The 21,688-nt window shown below is 44.4% G+C and overlaps 1 protein-coding gene across 4 annotated transcripts; it reads right to left on the bottom strand.

The window, feature by feature from the left end:
• Nucleotides 1–3,024: 3,024 nt before the first annotated feature.
• Nucleotides 3,025–16,950, bottom strand: LOC100191543 (uncharacterized). 4 transcript variants are annotated; one of them, XM_020547341.3, is made up of 10 exons: nt 16,649–16,891; nt 16,383–16,545; nt 15,883–15,939; nt 14,618–14,693; nt 14,467–14,534; nt 13,877–14,370; nt 13,632–13,792; nt 13,334–13,537; nt 4,329–4,563; nt 3,025–3,905 (listed from the first exon to the last, which is right to left on the bottom strand). In XM_020547341.3, the coding sequence occupies exons 2-10, from the start codon at nt 16,499–16,501 to the stop codon at nt 3,304–3,306; spliced, it is 2,016 nt and encodes a 671-aa protein (XP_020402930.1). In that variant the 5' UTR covers nt 16,502–16,545; nt 16,649–16,891; the 3' UTR covers nt 3,025–3,303. The 4 variants fall into 4 exon arrangements, with proteins under 4 accessions (XP_020402930.1, XP_020402932.1, XP_008667040.1 ...); XM_020547343.3 differs by having other exon boundaries at nt 3,025–3,908; XM_008668818.4 differs by lacking the exon at nt 15,883–15,939 and having other exon boundaries at nt 3,025–3,908; nt 16,649–16,950.
• Between the last annotated feature and the right edge of the window lie 4,738 nt (nt 16,951–21,688).

Consider the following 21,688-nt stretch of genomic DNA (forward strand, 5'->3'; position numbering starts at 1 on the left):
CTCCGAAGCCACATAGAGGATGTGTAGCATCATGAATCTTGTCTTCTGGCTCTTGACTTTGTCTGAAGGCTTTAGCAAATATGATATCCGTTGCACTGCCTGTATCAACTAGAACATTATGGACCAGAAAACCCTTGATGACACAAGATATGACCATAGCATCATTGTGAGGATAATCTTTGAGCTGAAGGTCCTCTTGGGAGAAGGTAATTGGGATGTGGGACCATTTTGATTTGATGAAGGGTCCCTGCACCCCAACATGTTGTACCCTTCTCTGTGCTTCCTTCTTCTGCTTCTTGTTAGCCGGCTCTGAACCTGAACCGCCTGTTATCGGAAGCACCAGCAGCTTCGTAGCCGAAGATACTTCAGCTTGGTTGTTGAACGAAGCCATCAGCTCAATTAGTGGAAGTGAGTTCACCGGAGGTGGGCGCCAATGTTGGGGACTTGTTCTCAAATGCTATGAATTAAGAACAAGGCAACACAAAAATGGGTCAAAGGTTAATATCCTTCGTCCTTCGAAACATTATTTCCCTAAGGACATAACGATCTTCGGACGAAGGTCATGAAGGACATACCTTCATGATCATAGTATACTTAGATGAAAGACGAAGCATACAAAACATGGGAAACAGCATGAATAGTAGAATGATGTTATAATATACATTTACTATTATTTAATCATGAATAAATATAAACAATATTGAATTACATTCATACCTTCGGCTTGACAGAAGGTAAAAATCCAAGTGTGATGTGCGAGTGAATACAAGTCAGCGTGAACAGTACAGGGATATTGTTCATCTATTTATAGGCACAGGATGCAGCCTGTGTGGATTTACATTTATGTCCTTTATAACTGAATACAATCATGACACAGATTATCATGGGTCAATCTGTCTTTTCATCTTTAAGTCGGTGCCACTCTTCGTCTCAAGTCGTGTCACTATGCCGAAGCTCCCCGAATGGTAGCTTCGGCTTTGCTTCTGTGTTGATCTTCCGAAGGTGTTTCTTCTCACAGGACCTTCGGCGACGAAGCAGACCCCCAACAAATATGCTTAACAATATGACTAAAAATTAGCACCAATTTCTATGCACATATATGTTAATATATTAATTTTTTCATATAATTCGGACGTTTAGGATCCATTCCTATTCATTTGTACCGTTCTTCGAGACTTTCTCTAGGTGGGCCCATACCTTGGTTTCGTACGGCCTCCTATGGGCCCCTAATATCCGCTAGGTGCCCTAGGACACGAGCGGCCTTAGAGTCTTATTCGTTAGGTGTCATAGGACGCAAGGGGCCATAAGAGCTTATCTGTCAGGTGCCTCACGGCGTGAGGGGCCCGATCGCTTATCCATAAGGTGCCCTTAGAAGCAAAGGGGCTCTGAGATCTTATTTGTTAGACCCCTCAAGGTGGGATGGGGGGCTCAATTGTCCATCTTTTAAGTGCCTTAGAGCATCTCCAGTTGTTTTGTAAAAAAGGCTCCCTAAAAACAGATGTGAGGAGTTGCTAAATAATAGTAGGGTTTAAAAAAAATATATGTTTTCTAGTAGTTCTCTATTGTAGCTGCCAAATATTTCAAAGTATGTCAGCTAGAAACTCCTCTCGCTCTCACGTTCTAAAAAATTATATTCTTCTCATCAAACATAAATTTGATATTGTTCTTGCAATGGTTCTAAAATTATGCATACAATGTAGACACAAATCTCTATGATTCATCGATTCCAAACATGAACTAAATTACAAACTGCGGAAATAAAAAAGTGTAACATGCAGCAAAATTCTTTTCCATGTAATAGCCCTGAGTTTAATAATAAAAATATAAGAGAATAAAAACAGAAGACATATAACACTAATTTCGCACGAAAAAAATGCTTTGAGGAGTCCCTCTCGGGTTGCCAAATGTGGGGATAAGAAAGGATAAAATAACAACTTTTTAAATTTAGCAATATCGTTTAGGATACCATTGGAGACGTGTTTTTTCTAATAACTTCTTAAACTGAGATTTAGGAACTTTCTATGTAGCAGTTGGAGATGCTCTTAGGACGCGAGAAGGATTGAGGGTGTATTCGTTAGATGCCTAGGGGATAATCTAGTAAATTCCTTGAGGCATATGCCACCTCAGGACTTGTTTGGTTATTTTCAATCCATATGGATTGAAGGGGATTGATACGGATTGAGAAGAATTTTGATTTGCTAGGGATTGAAACCCCCTCAATCCATATGAATTGGGGTAGAACCGAACAAGCCTTCAAAGGGTTAGATTGGCATCCGACCTAATGTGTGTGGACCCCCTCTAACTAGGATCCATGAGCATGTCTCGGTACCATCCGGGGTATGCCCTTCCCTATGTACTAACACTCATTTTTTTCTAGGGTTACAGTCTGTGGACGGTTTTTAACATGCAACACTAAACAGGTAAAGTGATAATCAATAGTCTATACATGCATGAAGTCCATAAAGGAACATGGGTCTCTTTGGTTCAAACACATGTAGTGTTGGGGAGAATGCCGAACGAGATCTCGATCATCGATCCGGGTGGTTCCGTATCGAACTTCGCTCTTATGAATGCAAAAAAGTTCACCGAAAGTCATGATGCTACCAAGAAGACTTCGCGTCACGAGGGACATACCCTTCGATATGGCGCGCCAAACCTATGGCCGCCACCCTTCCTTCCAAGGCTGCGACAAGGTATCTCCTCTGGATGAAGCGAGTGACAGTCTAAACATGCAGACTCCATTGTCGGCGTCAAACATTCAAAGGCTTGATCGAAGGCCGCGGGAGCGCTATCGAAGACCTCGATCGATTAGCGAGTGGCCCTGAAGGCACCGAAGGACTTGTATGCTCCACCTCTGCATGTGAGTCTCATATGGGAAACACTAATGATACGTTCCACAATGGCTGTGCTATTCGGGATTTTTGTTCCCGATGTACTCATGAACACCCTAAACTCCGAACTTTGCCTTCATCATCTGCTACCAGAACAGATGACCTTCGGAACTTCCCTTTCGTTTATTTCGTCTGAAAGTCTCCGACAAGAATATTTCAAAGCACAAGTAAGGTCAAGCGTATCAGACACGTATACAACCAACGTGACTTCATTCGTAAAAAAGCCCCGATCCTGATCGTCCTCCCATGTACATGTACTGTACGTCTGTACCCAGTAATATACAATACCAACGGGGCTATTGTGCAAATTAAAAAGATCAGCCAAAAGGGAAGCGTATTATACAATATTTTGCAGTTCTAGTAACCCTTCCGCATAAATATGTGCAACACCGAGCCCAAGCACCTGCGACTGCTAGTCTTCCAGCTCAACAAGCTGAGCCCGTCTCTCGGCAGCTTTCCTCCTGACAAAGATACCCCACCGCATCGCAGCCTTGATCTTCAGCCACCCGACAACAGCTTTGCCGGACGAGCGAGCGCGGTCGTCCTCATCAAATCCGAAGGCTGGGGCAGGAGACGGGTATGAAAGAAAGCCGTCAACGTTGTTCAGGCCGGTCGGCGCCCCGCCCACGCTCAGGAACCGCAGCATATGCTGCATCTCATCGTTCTCCAATAGCTCGTGGCTCCTCGCCCTTATCTCATCCATCAAGTACTCATCGACGCTGCTCTCCTGCAACCGAGACCAGTCGGCGAAAGGGTTGGTCCCTGAAGGCTGTGTGGACTGACCTAGCCCAGAGAAGTCCAAGTTTTGAGGCTGCTGCGTTGGCCGCAGCGCAAGCATGTTGGAGCTTCGTGAAGTTTGAGTCTGCACGGAGGAACCACCACTGAACTGGCCTCCGGGGATCAATGACCTCGTGTCGCATTGCATGGTAATACTTGGTGTCATGTGCTGAGGATTGCCTGCATACTCTCTTGCTACCTGGTTCCCCATGGACATGGATGGGATTCTAGTTCTATCTGCTGAACAGAGAAAATAATCTTAGAAAGAAGTTCAAGCTAGCAGTAGTTACCCCCCTCTATTTCAAATTGTAGGTTGTTCCAGTTTTTTTTTATACATTGTCTTCACTACGTATCTAGGCATAAATAATTGTACTTCTGTTCACTCCTAACAAAGCTAAATTTAATCAAGAATGACTTGTCAGGCAGACACAAAAAAAATATCCATGTTTTGTGTTAGAGAAATGGGTCCTGTAAACGATATAACTCCACATTTAAAACAGTGTTAAGAAAGTGCATACCAAAAAAAAAGAAGGGAAGTTAATTATTTTTTGTTCCAAAATAAATTAATAGCAGCTCAAGAATGTTTTTTAATTAAAAAAAGAGTACCCAAGAAACATACATGATATGAGTGTTATGCTGCAAGAGAACGAATCCAGATACCTTGGCTAGCATTGTTCAGGGAAGATTGCTCAGCATTCACAGGACCTCCAGGCAGTTCTTTCTGTGAGTTCACTAAACCGTTTGATGCAGGGTAGCTTGCTGAAGCTTTCGCTGTTTCACTTCTAGTTGTAACATATTTCTTTTTCTGGTTGAACTTTAATAGCGCCTTGCCATCATATTCTAGAACATTGATCCAATCAGCATATGCTTGCTTAACCAACGTGTCAGCAAACACCTGCGACCAGGTAGAGTCAGATCATGACTTTTGAAACGAATGACTTAATATTTAATTTATCATCATAAAAAGGGTCAAACACTTTACATCTTATAAGGATAGCAATTTAGGCAAGCGAACAGGAGGGCAACAAAATAGGAAGTTCTGAGGCAACATGAAAAAAAACTCCTGATATATCTTAGATCACTGAAAGAATCTGTAAAAAAACATGCCATCTTCTTTCATTTTTTTATGTAGCATACAACTGGATGCCATTTTTTAACTAGCAACAAAAAAAGACTTTTTGTCCCAAGCAAGTTGGGGTAGGAAAAAAGTTGAAACCCAACAGAAACTATAAATCAAGGACTCAAGGTTTAACCGTTTAAGTACATGCATATCTGTTTTTTATGCACACATATTCAAGTCTAAATCTTTAGCTATATTCCATCCTTTCAATTCTCCTTTTACTGTCTCTTCTCATGTCAACTTTGGCATTTCTTTGTCTTTCTTTCAATTACTATAGCTACTATCGCGCCCTAGGATCCTGATCTCACTACGTATTGGTGCCTTTGGAGGTTTCCGTTGGATATTTCCAAACCATCTCAACAGGTGTTTAATAAGCTTTTTTCCCAATTGATGCTACCCCTAGCCTATCACTTATGTCATCATTCCATACTCGATACCTTCTTGTATGGCCACAAATCCAACGCAACATACACATTTTCGTAACTTATCTCCTGGTCATGTTGGCTTATTATAAGACAACATTCTGCACTATACAAATTAGCAGGTCTAATCTCCGTCCTATAAACTTGTCTTTTAGCTTTTGTGGTACCTTCTTGTCACATAAATCGTCAGATGTTTGACGCCACTTATCTTGATTCTATGGCTAATATATATTCATCAATTTCATTGTCTATATGTAGCATTGATCCTAAATACCGAAAAATATATTTTCTAGACAATACTTGACCTTCAAAACTTAAATCTTCTTGCTCATATGTAGTAGCGCTGAAGTCACATCCCACATATTCAATTTTAGTTCTATTGAATCTAAAACCTTTGAACTCTAGAGTTTCCGCTACAACTCCAGTTTCCTATTTACTCCTGCCACACTTTCATCAACTATTACACAATGTTCGCAAAAAATATACCAAGGGATATCCTCTTATATGTTCCTTTTGACCTCATCCATCACCAAGGAAAATGGCTTCCATAGTTGACTTTTCGGGCATGAAACTAAATTGGTTCATAGACATCCACGTTATTGCTCTTAGACGATACTCAATAACTCTCTCACATTGCATGGCTCATCAACTTAATTCTCATATAATTAGTACAACATTGAATATCTCTCGTATTATTGTAAATTGGTACCAATATACTTCTGCTCCACTTATCAGGCATCTTGCTTAACCGGAAGATATAGTTGAACAACTTGGTTAGCCATACAACTATATCCCCAATGGATCTCCATACCTCAATTGAGATACCATCAGGGCCCATCGCCTTACCCCTTTCATCCTTTGCAATGCCTCTCTAAGCTCATTTTTGTTATGGTCGGGCAGACATACAAGAGAAGGGATAAGGATGGCGAGTCCTAGGCCGCCTGAAGGGATAAGTCTGCTATAGGGGAGTTTGTTAAGATAGAGATTCAAGCTGTTTAGATCAGCCTATTTGTTAGGAGATTTCAGTTAGTTCAAGCTGTTTAGATCAACCTATTTGTTAGGAGATTTCAGTTGGCTATAGGCCTATATAAGTAGGACTTTTGTAATCTGCCAGATAGGCAAGAAGTACTAAAGATATTATTGCTCCCTGCCCCTTGTTCACCTACCAGCCTCTCCTCTCGGGCAGCCACGGCGCCTGGACCATCTTCCAGGCGACGAGCCACCACGCCGCGCCCTCCAGTTTCCCACCAGTACAACCTGCGCAGTACCGGTCGTACCAACCTGGTATCGGAGATGCCGGGCTCAGAAGTGTCACCAGCAGCCACCGTCGGGGACACAGAAGCCGGAGATCTTCCACCGGCGGCCGTCCAGACCAGCGAGATGGCGGATTTGAAGCGGATGATGATGGATTTCCATCGTCAGATGGTGCAACAGATGTCATCCCTAACAGCTCGGATGGCTGCAATGGAAGGGGCCTCTTCTTCAACGCCGTCGGTTCCCAACCCTCCAGGTTTTCCGTATGGGATGCCAGGATTCGGCGGCATCCCGCCAAGAACCACCTCGCCGCCAACCACCGCCCTTGCAGCCCCGGCCACATCCTCCGTCCCCATCCACCAAATCAACTTTCCGCCATCACCTTCACCGCTGCCCACCTTCTCCACCACACCCCCTCGCACTTCCACGACCGACTACCATGCGCCGCCGCCGCTCCATATTCCAAGATTCCACAATCTGGAACTGTCCCTCTTCGACGGCAAAGAGGATCCGCTTGGATGGCTCAATCGATGCGAACAATACTTTCGCGGTCAGCGCACGGTTGAAGAAGATAAGGTCTGGTTAGCCTCCTACCACCTGACGGGCGCAGCACAACAATGGTTCCATCTGTTGGAGCGCGAGGAGCCTTCCCTGTCCTGGCCACGTTTCAAGAATTTGTGCCACCAGCGGTTTGGTCCTCCCCTCCGACAGAATGCCCTCGGCGAGTTGGCCCGGCTATCTTTTCGGACGACGGTGGAAGACTACCAAGATCGCTTCATGGCGCTGCTCTGCCATGTGGCTCCCCTAGCACCAGAACAGCAGGTGCAGCTGTTTACTGCGGGACTCCCTGACTTGATTCGCATCGATGTGGAGCTGCTCAATCCGCCAGACCTCAATACGGCACTCGCAACAGCACGGGCATACGAGCGCCGATCACAGAGCTTGCCATGGGGTCACATGCCAGCAGGACAGAGGCAGCCACGGTCCACACCTCGCCCTGCAGCTACGGGAACATCAGTTTCAGAGCAGTTAACCAGCTCAAAACCCCCCCCCCCAGCAGTCGACACAGAGATTCAAACGCCTGACACCCACGGAAATGGCCGAGCGACGCAAGCAAGGCCTCTGTTACAATTGTGATGAGCAATATGTCCGGGGGCACCGTTGGCAGCGTCTCTTCTATCTGGAGGTCTTGGATTATGATGAGGACATGTCGTCCGAAGAAGAAGACCCAGCAGCAATAGAGCCTGTGCTCTCACTCCATGCTTTTATGGGAACCCGGACAGAAGACACAATGCAGATCGTGCTCTCTATACATGGCCATCATCTGACAGCATTGCTAGATTCAGGCTCCACACACAATTTCCTCGACCTAGCCTCATTGAAGCGACTGGACATCACCATGGGACCAAGCCCAGGCCGTCAGGTGACCGTCGCTAATGGCGAAAGAGTGGCCTGCAAGGGATTCACAGAGGGCATTCCAGTCGTCATCGGCCACGAGCATTTCGCAATACCCTGCTACGCCATTCCATTCGACAGTTTCGATGTCATTCTAGGGGTTAATTTCCTCCGTACGTTGAGTCCAATCTTATGGGACTTTGACGACCTCTGTATGGCATTCTAGCGTGGGGGTCGGCGGGTCTTTTGGAAGGGACTTGGGTCACCACGCAATGACATCCATGAACCAGCCACTCGTTCACTACAGATGGCAGACCCTCAGATGATGGAGCAACTATTGCAGTCATTTGAATCAGTGTTTCAAGAACCACAAGGACTTCCCCCAGCCCGCCACTGTGATCACAGGATTCACCTAAAAACAGGGACGCAGTCAGTGGCTGTTAGACCGTACAGGTATCCACAACTGCAGAAAGATGAATTGGAACGACAGTGCACAGCTATGCTCACACAAGGGATTATTCGACCCAGCACATCTGCATTTTCTGCTCCTGTCCTTTTGGTAAAAAAAGCAGACAATTCTTGGCGCTTTTGTATAGATTATAGAGCTTTGAATGACTGCACAATAAAAGATAAATACCCAATACCCGTGGTTGATGAACTCTTAGATGAACTCCATGGGGCACACTACTTCACCAAATTGGACCTCCGCTCGGGGTATCATCAAGTACGGGTACATCCCGAGGATGTGGAGAAAACAGCTTTCCGTACTCATCATGGTCACTTCGAATTTCTGGTTATGCCATTTGGACTGTCCAATGCTCCCTCAACATTTCAAAGCTTGATGAATGAAGTCCTAGGGCCATTCCTGCGGCGGTTTGTGCTCGTATTTTTTGATGATATACTGATTTTTAGTACTACTTGGACCGAGCATTTACGCCATGTTGCAGCAGTCTTGGACACCCTCCGGAGCAATAGCCTATTTGTCAAACGATCCAAATGCATATTTGGGGCTAGCGCCATTGCATATTTGGGACATGTAATATCAGCACAAGGAGTGGCCATGGATCCAGATAAGGTAGAAGCAATCATTACCTGGCCGCAGCCACTCTCCGTCCGAGGGTTGCGTGGATTTCTGGGTCTCGCAGGGTACTACAGGAAATTTATACATAACTTCGGAGTCATAGCAGCACCCCTTACACAGCTTTTGCGCAAAGAAGGCTTCAAATGGACTGAAACAACCGAGTCCGCTTTTGCAGCCCTCAAAACAGCATTAACAGAAGCACCTGTACTCCAGCTACCATCATTCACCAAAGACTTCATGGTTGATTGTGATGCATCCGGCACAGGCTTTGGGGCAGTCCTTCATCAAGGAACAGGAGCCATTGCATTCTTCAGTCGTCCTTTTGCAGCAAGACACCACAAATTAGCAGCATATGAAAGAGAGCTTATTGGTCTCGTACAAGCAGTACGACACTGGCGGCCATATTTGTGGGGACACCGCTTCATCATACGGACAGACCACTATAGTCTCAAGTTCCTCCTCGACCAGCGACTCTCCACAATCCCGCAGCACCAGTGGATTAGTAAAATCCTTGGGTTTGATTTCTCTGTCCAGTACCAGTCAGGTCGCCTCAACACAGTAGCAGATGCACTCTCCCGTCGCAATGCGGACACCCTTTTCTCTGCAACTCTATCGGGGCCAACTTTTACCCTCTATGATGACCTCCGAAGGGACACTGCTAGGGACCCAGACTGCCAGACCATGTGCACCCAGATTCGAGAGGGGACCTTACCTCCTCCATGGCGCGTGCAGGACGGTCTCATTCTCCATGGCCGACGCATTTATGTGCCAACATCATCAGATTGTTTGACGGCGCTGCTGCAAACAGTCCATAATGCAGGCCATGAAGGGATTCAGAAAACACTTACCAGACTAAGGGCTGATTTCTATATCCCACGGGACAAAGCTCGAGTTCGAGAGTTTGTTAAGTCCTGTACAACATGTCAACGCAACAAAACAGAGCATCTGCACCCAGCAGGCCTCTTACAACCATTGGACATTCCCTCACAGGTGTGGGCAGATATCTCAATGGACTTTGTTGAAGGATTGCCACGAGTTCATGGAAAATCTGTGATCCTGACAGTAGTGGATCGATTCTCCAAATACGCCCATTTCATTGCACTCAGTCACCCCTACACCGCAGCTTCTGTTGCCAGGATCTTCTTTGCGGAAATTGTTCGTCTTCATGGCATTCCCTCATCTATTGTGAGTGATCGGGACCCGGTCTTCACTAGCCATCTATGGAAGGACTTATTCAAGCTGACTAGCAGCAAACTCCGGTTAAGCACTGCGTTCCACCCCCAAACAGATGGTCAATCGGAAGTCGTCAATCGCACAATTGCTATGTACTTGCGATGCATCACAGGAGATCGACCTCGTTCCTGGCTGGACTGGCTTCCATGGGCGGAATATTGCTATAATACATCCTTCCACTCAGCGCTGCAGACTACACCATTCAAATTGGTATACGGACGTGAGCCTCCGGCACTAGTACCATACCAACAGGGCACGGCGCAATCCCAAACCGTGGAAGACCTGCTACAAGACCGAGACAATTTCCTGGCAGAGGTGCGGGACCGCCTTCTTCAAGCACAGCAGCATGCCAAGCGTTGGTATGACAACCATCACCGGGAAGTGACTTTTGAGGTAGGAGACTGGGTCTGGCTTCGACTCCTACATAGGCCAATGCGCTCCCTGGTTGACAAAGCACACAGCAAGCTGGCACCAAAGTATGCAGGTCCTTTCCAAGTTTTGGAACGAGTCGGGTTAGTAGCCTACAGACTTCAGCTCCCAGCCGGCGCTCGTTTACATGATGTTTTTCATGTGGGACTCTTAAAGGCATTTCACGGCACTCCGCCAACAGAGATTCCACAATTGCCCCCAACAGCACAGGGTCGCTTATTGCCAGTACCAGACAAGGTCCTACAGGCCAGTCTTCGACGAGGCATTTGACATGTTCTCGTCCAGTGGGGAGGCATGACTACCGAGCAGGCTACATGGGAACCACTGCAGAAGTTCAAGGACCAGTACCCAGATCATCAGCTCGAGGACGAGCTGTTCTTGAAGGCAGGGAGAGATGTTATGGTCGGGCAGACATACAAGAGAAGGGATAAGGATGGCGAGTCCTAGGCCGCCTGAAGGGATAAGTCTGCTATAGGGGAGTTTGTTAAGATAGAGATTCAAGCTGTTTAGATCAGCCTATTTGTTAGGAGATTTCAGTTGGTTCAAGCTGTTTAGATCAGCCTATTTGTTAGGAGATTTCAGTTGGCTATAGGCCTATATAAGTAGGACTTTTGTAATCTGCCAGATAGGCAAGAAGTAATAAAGATATTATTGCTCCCTGCCCCTTGTTCACCTACCAGCCTCTCCTCTCGGGCAGCCACGGCGCCTGGACCATCTTCCAGGCGACGAGCCACCACGCCCCGCCCTCCAGTTTCCCACCAGTACAACCTGCGCAGTACCGGCCGTACCAATTTTATCCTATGCACAAAGCATTTATTGGTGTCATCAAAAAAGTCGACCAACTGAAAGGTTGTGTCCTCATTCTTCCCACTGAATAATTTGCCAAAGTACTCCCGCCATCTGTGTCTAATCATAGCCTCCCTCGTTAAAAGATGCTCTGCTTCATCCTTAATGCACTTAACTTGATTGAAGTCTCTTGTCTTTCTCTCATGAACCCTAGTGACCATATATATGTCATTTTGTCCTACCTTCGTACTCAAACGTTGGTAAAGATTCTTGTACGTTCTATCTTTTACCACATTTACAGCTCGCTTTACGGTCTTCTTTGCTACCTTGTACTTCTCTATATTGCACATACTCCTGTCATGGTACAAAGTCCATTGAATTATTTTTCTCCTTAATAGCCCTTTGAACTTTCTCGTTCCACTACCAAGTATCTTTAAGTTCGCCTCCACTCCATTAGGTTGCTCCACACATAGGGGTGGTAATGGATCACGATCCAAATGTTTCTTCACAATAAGTTAGGCTTTTAATAAATTTAGTTCAAAAATGAATAGGAATAGAGTCCGATCCTAATCCGATTCGATCCTTAAATTTTGTAGTGTAAAATTTAGAGCCTATTACCACCTCTATCCACACACCTCTAAAGCCACCTACAGAAAGCAGGTTGTTATCTTCTATCACATGTTGTTTGCATCATCTTCTTCCTTCCAAGTATCATCTTTGATAGCCCTTTTCTTAAAGACTTATGACGTCTCTCCTTTTAGTTTCCACCACTTTGTTTTCGTAAACTTGGCTTGTTTATCCTTAGGGACCCACATCTAAAAATAGAAGACTGCCACCGTTCTCACAAACTTGGCTTGTTTATCCCTATGGCTACACACCTAAAAATGAAAAACTGCCACCACAAGCTTACATTGAGAGACAACACTCTCCATGTATAACCTAACAATCCAATCATGCTCGTTTATTCTCTCTTCTTGCGGAGGACAAAGTCAATCCGACTAAAGTGTTAGCCACTAATATAGCCACCTTTAACTATGAGGTCTGCAAAAAGATATATAGTTTTCTGAAACAAAAAATGGTAACAACCCAAGCACCCCACCATCCTTCTCTACACTAAAACTGACTCGTATTGCAGCATCCATAGTATGTCATGTCACATACTCTCTCCATTATTCTAAGTTATAAGACGTTTTAGTTTTTCTAGATACATGGCTTTTGTTATATGCTTAAGTATACTTTTTTACTCGAACACACAAGAGAGCTGCGTGTCATTTAATTAATAGGTAGAAAACGATATGATTACATGCTGAATCAGCAGCTTGGTTAGTGGTTTGTTACACTTGCGCCCTTGTACATATGGAAACACAGCCTGTGCCACTCAGTTGCCATGTAACAAGTCGCCTTGTAACAAGCCTAGTGCATATTTAGAATGGAAATTGAATGAATTTTTTGTCATGGAAAAAAGACATTTATAAATATATAGCATTTCCCGAAGGATTTGTAGACATCAATACATCATACATGGAACTTGTATCAGTATCAGAGGCATGGGTAATTTATAAACAAATACATGCATGTGTTCTTATACTGCGATATTTGAAATGATTGTAGTTGCCATTGCTTGTTTCCTGTTGGTAATAAACACCTAAATGCAGTTAATTTAGGTAATGGCCAACATTAACAAAGAGATGTACAAGGTTATATTGAATGTTGTGCCTAAGTCAGAAACAAGCATAGCAGACCACTCTAGGCAAGACTGACAACAGAATTTCACAGATTGTGGAAAGTGAAAAATATTTATAGTGGGTTATACGGAATAAGAATGCAATAAAATTACGAGAAATGGATTTATGACCTCAATAAATTCAAACCGTAGATTACAGAGTGCTGAAATTCCAAGAATTCCCACGACTAGCATTATAAAAGGCATTCAAAATACACTAACCCTCTGGTTTTCAGTGAGATTTTCAGCTGAAATAAATTGATCATCAGCAATCAAACCAGTGAACTCATATATGTTGTTGAATATTGCACCCACATTTCTTGCATCACTTGAGTAATATATATAATGGTTGCCACTCAAAACACATGTCTTTGCATGCTCAATAAGACTTTCCCACATCCTATTTGACATGTTACTGCCAAGAATCTGCAGAGTAACCAGAGAGAAGAAATAAAATGGTATTGGTCACAAGACTACAGAGGTGGATGAAACATAGTTAAAGTAGAGATGCTAAACTTACACTTCTTAATTTCTGTTGGTCTCTAACAAGGAATTGAAGAAAGTGTTCAACTGTATAGATTCCACTTGAGTTTAATCTCTTGTGGAATGAACCATCCTTTCCAATCTTTTCTAATCTCCATACCTCATCCTTTAGTGCAGGAGGATAATGCTTCTTATACACTACAAAAGAGTTAGTTAACGTATTCATGTTTAAAGCCTATATGTTAGATTATTTAACAATGACATCACACTAAATAAACATACATTCGCCTCTGTGATCTTTAACAGTAAAAGCCTCTGTTTTTGCTTCCATAACACGAATTCCTTGACAAAACCCTGACGAGACTCTCAACCCAAGTCTAAATTTTCGGCTTCTTATCCAGCTGGAATTATCAGTGAAAATAAGCTCTCCTATAGTCCCAACACCTTCTTTAAGGGTTACCTGCAGGTCCCCAGTTAAAATAGGCCTCTTCCCTTCTCGTTCTTTAACAATGTGACTTTCAAAGTCTTCTTCAGTCCAGCCCTCGTCTTCCTCTTTATTAAAATCACCCTCAAGCACCAGAATATCCAGTTTCACAGATGACTCAGGTCCTGAAGTAACAACATGTCCAGTGTTCGCATCAAGCAGCACAACATGAATTGCTGCTCCCTGCTCGCCTTCTACTTTCCCTCCAGTAAAGAGCGGAAGGGATAACCTAGTCCTAAACTGAAGCTGGAGGCTTCTACCATCAGGGCCTTCAATTCGTTTGGGTGAGCCCCTGTTTTTATTTGGTATATGAAGTTCACAATTTATTGCAGCATATCCAGGTAAAACTACAGAAACAACCATAAAGATCAAGTTCCAGATTTTGTACCTTCCTTGGATCCTAGCAGGACCTGCAGGGCCCAATTTGGCTAAAGCACGCTCTACTTCTTCACTGACCTACACAGCAAACGCTGGTTGGCTAATGACAAGAAAAGCAATCAGATGGTTATATAAAAAGTTGTCCAAGGTCATCAACTCACAATTCTGCGCAGAATTGGTTCCAGTGATGAGCAAAGCTTTTGTAAACAGTCTACCTTGAGTGCTTCTACAATGACACTGCAATCATCAGGAAAATATATTAAGGCATGGTAAGGACTAGGACGATCTTCGATTCTCACAAAACAGCACAACTGAAACAATGGTGGTCTTGATTTACAGATATTTGTTGAGGCATATTTCACTGTTTTCACATAGTTCAGTAGAAATGGATATTCAATGGCTCATAGAAACTACAAAGCTACAAATGTCTTTTTTAAGAACATCATTCAGCAATTATAACTTGATATAATAAAATGATACCATTTCTAGAATTTGGCTAATAGAAACTGCATAGGATAGTAATATCAAAAGGTTTTTATGCGTGTTCGACATATGTTTATTTGAACCCTTAGTTTTACTATATATATGTGTTTGACATGGAAATTGATCTCATGAGCAACCACTTCCTGATTGTGACACACATCATGCATATATAGTTTGATTTAATTTTTTATGTTAACAAAAGAATAAAGGTTAATTTAGAAGCATATATAGGAATACTTTGGGATTTTTTGTAATGGCATAGGTAGTTAACTAAGATGCAGGCTTAGGGCTTGGTTTAAGTTAGTCTTAATACAATGGTAGAGGTAGGTAATTTAGATGTAAATTTAGGAGGTTATTTTTTATAATGGCATAGGTTGGTAATTAAATGAAGATTTAGGTGTGGCCACTTCAGATTGTTCTTCAAAACAGCAGAGGTGGTAATTCATATACACATTTAGGAGGTTACTTTAGAATATTTCTAAAAATTACGGAGGTGGCTAATTATTTTTACAAGAAAAACAGAATAGGTACAATGTTTATTATTGTCGATACTGGTTATAGTATGCCAAATTATGGATAGATGTTTCTAACTTTTTTTGTCGAAAAATCTAGAATTTGTCTCTTTTCTAGTGCATCTGATTAGGATTAAGGTGGAGGCTCCAAAAATAAGCATCCAATTAGTAATGGTAAGATGCCATTTTAAATGGGAAAAAGAACATGGTTTATGTGCTATTTAAGTGCATGTATACTTTTATATTATAAAGTAACTATACATTACAGTGCATGCAGATATAGTTCGATTGTACATTTAGGGTCTCTTTGGAACTTAGAAAATTCACAGTAATCGTACACAAATTTAACAGGAATCAGTTTGTTTTCACGGGGAAAATGCAGAATACAGGGAGGGGGGGGGGGGGAGCTGCAGTCCAAAGGGGGGCCTTACAGGTAAATAGGTAAGATCAAGGATGTTGGAAAGGGTGTGGAGACTGAGAGGTCCTCCCTGTTCTTTCAGAATCCCAAACAAAGGCACAGATTATATGTGGAAGAAACTATAGCACAGAGCTAACACCCCCTTCTTTTAAGGATGTCCACATCAGTTCGTGTAAACTAAAGGATTTGCATTGTAGATTACCCTACTTACAGAGTTAAGTTTGAAATAGGGGATGAAATATGAGATGGAATAGCACAGCTGAGCTGCTTGAGACAGCCTTACTTTTTTCACCTCTAAAAGACTAATCCCAGACTTGTTCCATGTTCTGTCACACGAACTAAAGCCCCATTAGTAATTCAGTTAACTTTCAAGTGTAACATTGACGATCACAGTATCACGAATCAGACCCTCAGTGAGGCTACATGGTAGCAGGTGCTAACTAACTCGAACCACTCTTCCCAAACAGAGTCAACAATCCAAACAGAGCCACTTGACAGGTTCAACGCAGTCACCTGGCGAGGGCGGGGACGCGCGGGCGCTTAGACGGGCGGTCGTCGTCGTCACCACCGCCGCCATGGTCGAGGGCTCGCTTCGAGTTGGACCGCTCCAGGTGTCTCCCCTGCCTCTGCATCGCTCTGTCGCTCGCCTCCCCCGGCCCGGAGCCGCCAGTCAGGTCTGCGCACACCGCCACAGACCCGGGTAAAAAAACCGAACAAAAAATAAAACCAAGGAAAATCCATCACCGGAGCGCGATCGCGCGCAAGGACGAACAGCTTACCCCGTGGACCGTGCCCGTAGCAGCCGGCGCAAGCAAGAAGTCCGCACAGCGACGCGTCCAGTCCAGCGGCGCGGAATGGAGGAGCGGAGGAGGGACACGCGCGCGCTTGCGCGGTTCTGCTGGCTTTGGAGCTGAGCGGCGCAGCGACTGGGCGACGACTTGGGCGAGCGCGAACGACGGGGACAGCAACAGCACGGGCAGAGAGAGGAGGGAGATCTGTGGGGTGGGTGTGCGTGCCCGGCTTTCGCCTTTGGCCACCGGTTTATTTACTGCTTTTGGTCCGCCTACGAGGTGCCTTGACTGTGTTGTCCCTGACGGGTATGGCCCATAAAAGCGGCGGGCATGCTGTGGTGGCTGAAATTTGTGTGACAGGTGGGGCAGGAGTATGCGGGACCCATAGGCAGTGGAAGAAGTAGAGCTGGTGGCTGGCGGCTCGGTGGGATATTCTGACTACACAACTTTTCTGCCACGGCGAATCGGCGATGTCGCACTTCCGAGCTGAGCTGCCATTACTGCTGGGAAGTGGGAGTGTGGGACCAAGTTTATGGGATCCACCGTAGTGATTGTTTGAAATCCTTCTATACCCATTAAAGGGTCTCAAGGAAATAAATAAAAAAATCAAACCCGTCTCTTCAACTTTATGTACTCCCTCCAGTGCAGTAAAGGTAGTCGTTTAGGACATGATTGTGCATACCAAGGAGTGATTAATTATCATAGAGTTTTCCCTGTTTGCCCCTATTAAATAGGGATATGGGTGCATTAACGTTACTAAAATAATCAGACTTGATTGGTTGTTGCAGCAGCTCCAAGGCATTCTAGATTGGAGGTCTCAAGTTCGATTCCTCTTAAATGCATCTTTTTTTGTGCAATTACTAGGGGCAATAACGTCCAAATCCCATACCCACGCGCGCTATGACTTCTTTTTGTGCACGCTCGGTCACGCGCAGGATGACTTCTTTTACTGCACCGGAGGGAGTACATACTGTCTGTTAATTGTACTAATGATTTAAAGGCTTATAGTTTGTAGTACACACTATCTGAGCTGTTTCTTGTAATTGAAAAAATCAATCCAAAGACTCAGCCTCTCAGACAGTGCTAGATTTTAATCTATTTTATATTAGATTTTTAGAAATTATATATAAGCTCAAGTGTTCTACAACTTTTAAGCTTTGAAACTTAGAGGACAAAATTTAAACAATCTTAACTATAACAACGACGACTTTCGTTGACTAGTGTGCCGACCAGTGGCGGACGCAGGACAAAAGTCTATGAAGTACCAACCCGCAATGGAGAAGTCACCAAAAAATACCAAAATAAAGGTAGTTTTTTGATAATAGCATAAAAGTTAAGCTGTAATATCATGACTATAACAAAACAACGTAGATATCAAAAAGCCTTTTAGCGACACAAAATCACCAATAGAAAATCCAATCTACAATTAGAAGAAATATATTAGGTAAGTGAGAGCACCTAGAGGGGGGGTGAATAGGTGATCCTGTAAAACTTAAAACTTAAGCCACAAAACTTGGTTAAGTGTTAGCACAATAATCACCAAGTGGCTAGAGAGAAGAACTTGCACAATACGAAAACCACAAAGAGATCAACACAGAGATGACACAGTGGTTTATCCCGTGGTTCGGCCAAGTACAAAACTTGCCTACTCCACGTTGTGGCGTCCCAACGGACGAGAGTTGCACTCAACTCCTCTCAAGTGATCCAATGATCAACTTGAATACCACGGTGTTTTGCTTTTCTTTTCTTATCCCGTTCGTGAGGAATCTCCACAACTTGGAGCCTCTCGCCCTTACACTTTTGATGTTCACAAAGAAGCACGGAGCAAGGGAGGGATTAGCAACTCACACAAGACACAAAGATCACAGCAAATACGCACACACAGAACCCAGACTTAAGCTCAAATGGCTAGCACACTAGAACAGAGCTCAAATCACTAGAATGTCGAACAAGTGCGCAAGAATGATGTGTGAGTGATCAATAGTGCTCAAAGGATGCTTGGTGTACTCCTCCATGCGCCTAGGGGTCCCTTTTATAGCCCCAAGGCAGCTAGGAGCCGTTGAGAGCAATCTGGGAAGGCAATTCTTGCCTTCTGCCGTCTGGCGCACCGGACACTGTCCGGTGCCCGATTTCTTTCCTTAAACGGCGCAGCCGACCGTTGGCAGCCAGAGAGCCGTTGGCGCACCGGACATGTCCGGTGCACACCGGACATGTCCGGTGCACCCTTCTAGCCGTTGGCTCGGCCACGTGTCCCGCGCAGATCGAGCGGTCGACCGTTGGCCCGGCCGACCGTTGGCTCACCGGACAGTCCGGTGCACACCGGACAGTCCGGTGAATTATAGTCGTACGTCGCCGGTGAATTCCCGAGAGCGGCCACTTTGCCCGAACCAGCCTGGCGCACCGGACACTGTCCGGTGCACCACCGGACAGTCCGGTGCTCCCAGACTGAGCAGATTCTTGGCTGCTCGAGCCAAGACATTTTCAATTGGATTTTCCCTGTTTCCAGCACTTAGACACAATACATTAGTCCATAAAACAATGTACTAAGTCTGAGAAACATACCTTTATCCTTGGTTTGTACTTTGTCCACCATTTTACATTTAAGCACTTGTGTTAGACACTAAATCACCAAAATACTTAGAAATGGCCCAAGGACACATTTCCCTTTCAATCTCCCCCTTTTTGGTGATTTATGCCAACACAATATAAAGCAAGTAGAACAAATACAAAACCAATTCAAATAAGAACTCAAATTGTTTTGATTCAATTTTGACATATACGGATCACCCTTTGCCACCACTTGGTTTGTTTTTGCAAATCAAACTCAAATTTCTATCTCTAAGTCAAACACACATGTTAAGACATAAAGAGAGTGATTCCAAGAGAAATTGATTCAAGATTTCAAAAAACTTCCCTTTTTCTCATAATCAACACTTCTCCCCACAAGAAGCCAACTTTTGACAAGAGAGACAATAAAAGAGTTTTGACAAACCAAAAAGCTCTATTCTACCAATAAAAGAGTTTTGACCAACCAAAAGCTCTATTCTACTATTTTCAAAATCTCTCAAGTGGTAGCTGATCCATTTATCGCTTTGGCCTTTATTTTCTCCCCCTTTGGCATCAAGCACCAAAACGGGATAAATCTTGGCCCCAGAACCCCATTGCCTCATCAAAATCTTCAATAAGAATACAAAGGCAATAAGAGTACATGAGATGAACTTGGAATAAGTTACCCTCTCATCGGAGTGCAGTGGAAGTCTTTCATGGTCCAAGTCCACCTTTTCCCTTTCAAACCTCCTTTGAGACTAAAACAAGCAAACTCAAGCACATGGTTAGTCTCAAAGGGTCAAGTTGTAACACATCTCCCCCTAAACATGTGCATCACTTTGCAACGGACTTGTGAGGTCCAGGGAGTGTTTGTACAACTTGAGCACCATTATTAAGCAACAAAATGCAGAAGGAACATGATCAAAAGCATAAACACATGTATGCTATAAATCAATCCAAGTTTCGCGAATCTAAGACATTTAGCTCACTACGCAACCTGCAAAAGGTCTTCTCATCTAGAGGCTTGGTAAAGATATCGGCTAGCTGGTTCTCGGTGCTAACATGAAACACTTCGATATCTCCCTTTTGCTGGTGGTCTCTCAAAAAGTGATGCCGGATGTCTATGTGCTTTGTGCGGCTGTGTTCAACAGGATTTTCCGCCATGCGAATAGCACTCTCATTATCACATAGGAGTGGGACTTTGCTCAGATTGTAGCCAAAGTCCCTGAGGGTTTGCCTCATCCAAAGTAGTTGCGCGCAACACTGTCCTGCGGCAACATACTCGGCCTCAGCGGTGGATAGGGCAACGGAAGTTTGTTTCTTAGAGTTCCATGACACCAGAGACCTTCCTAAGAATTGGCACGTCCCCGATGTACTCTTTCTATTTGTCGGTGTTTTGGGTCCGACCGCACACCCGGGGTTGCCCTTAAGGTGTTTTTAGGAGTAGGACGGTGTCAACGACTGTAGCTAAATGGTTCGTGCCGATCGCACGAGGGACAGTGGACAAGATTTGCAGGTTCGGGCCGCTTAAAGATGCGTAACACCCTACGTCCTGGTGAGTATACGAGTGTGGTTACAAGAGGGCTCTCTGGATTGAAGGCACAGAGAGTTTACGTGGGTGGCTAAGTAAAAATAGGGTCGATCGTTCTGAAGGGGTGCCCCCTAGGCCTTATATACTCGACCGTGGGGCAGTACACGTGGATATGATAACAACAAGTAGCTGAAAGGTAGCGAACCTCTTGAGTTTATCCCTACGTAACCCTCGCCGACTTATCCTCGCATGGCTCCATTACATGGGGGCTTCAGCGCGGGTAAGTCGGGTCTCTGTTGGGATTTACTCGTTTGACGTTGTGGGCCGTCCGGGTTTGCTCCAATCTGGTCTTATGTCTTCTCTGCTTTGTTGATTGTCTTTCCCCAGGCCCACGAAAGAACGACCTTACGATTTATTGGGCCCTTGGGCCTTTCGTGAGGTCTTTTACTTCTTTAGTGGACCCGGGGGATATCTATCCCCCACAAGCCCCCGATCTTTGGGTTGATTTAGAGGTAATCAACCCAAAGATCCAAGGTCCAAAAAATGACTTCCTGCTGTCTTCTCTTGCTCCGATCACTCGTTCGACCGAAGTTTAGTTCTGTGCTTGTGCCTTAGAGGTCGGCATTTTGATTTGTAGAATTCTGAACGTCATTGGGTGCACCAGAGGTGCACCCAATGGGTGTAGCCCCCGACCTTTGAGTAGATTTTAGAAGATAATCTACTCGAAGGTCTTCCCCAAAAATTATCTCTATGTGCGCTCCTGTATCTCGGTTGAGGATTGGTCTTTTTAATCTTGTCTCACGCCTTAGAAGTCGGCACTATATCGGTTTGGAATGATAATCCATGGGGTGCACCGGAGGTGCACCCAATGGGTGTAGCCCCCGACCTTCAAATGGATTTTTTAAGGATAATCCATTCGAAGGTCTTCCTTTTGCTTGTAAAAATTGGCA

The sequence above is a fragment of the Zea mays genome, chromosome 2, assembly GCF_902167145.1.
Source record: "Zea mays cultivar B73 chromosome 2, Zm-B73-REFERENCE-NAM-5.0, whole genome shotgun sequence".
In the NCBI taxonomy this organism is placed as follows: domain Eukaryota; kingdom Viridiplantae; phylum Streptophyta; class Magnoliopsida; order Poales; family Poaceae; genus Zea; species Zea mays.

Coding starts and splice junctions, on each gene's coding strand:
- LOC100191543 (XM_020547343.3), bottom strand. CDS start 16,501: ATGCAGAGGCAGGGGAGACACCTGGAGCGGTCCAACTCGAAGCGAGCC. Junction 15,940..16,382: donor CGCGTCCCCGCCCTCGCCAG/GTGACTGCGTTG, acceptor CTGAAAGAACAG/GGAGGACCTCTCAGTCTCCA. Junction 3,909..4,328: donor CCTGAACAATGCTAGCCAAG/GTATCTGGATTC, acceptor TTCTCTGTTCAG/CAGATAGAACTAGAATCCCA.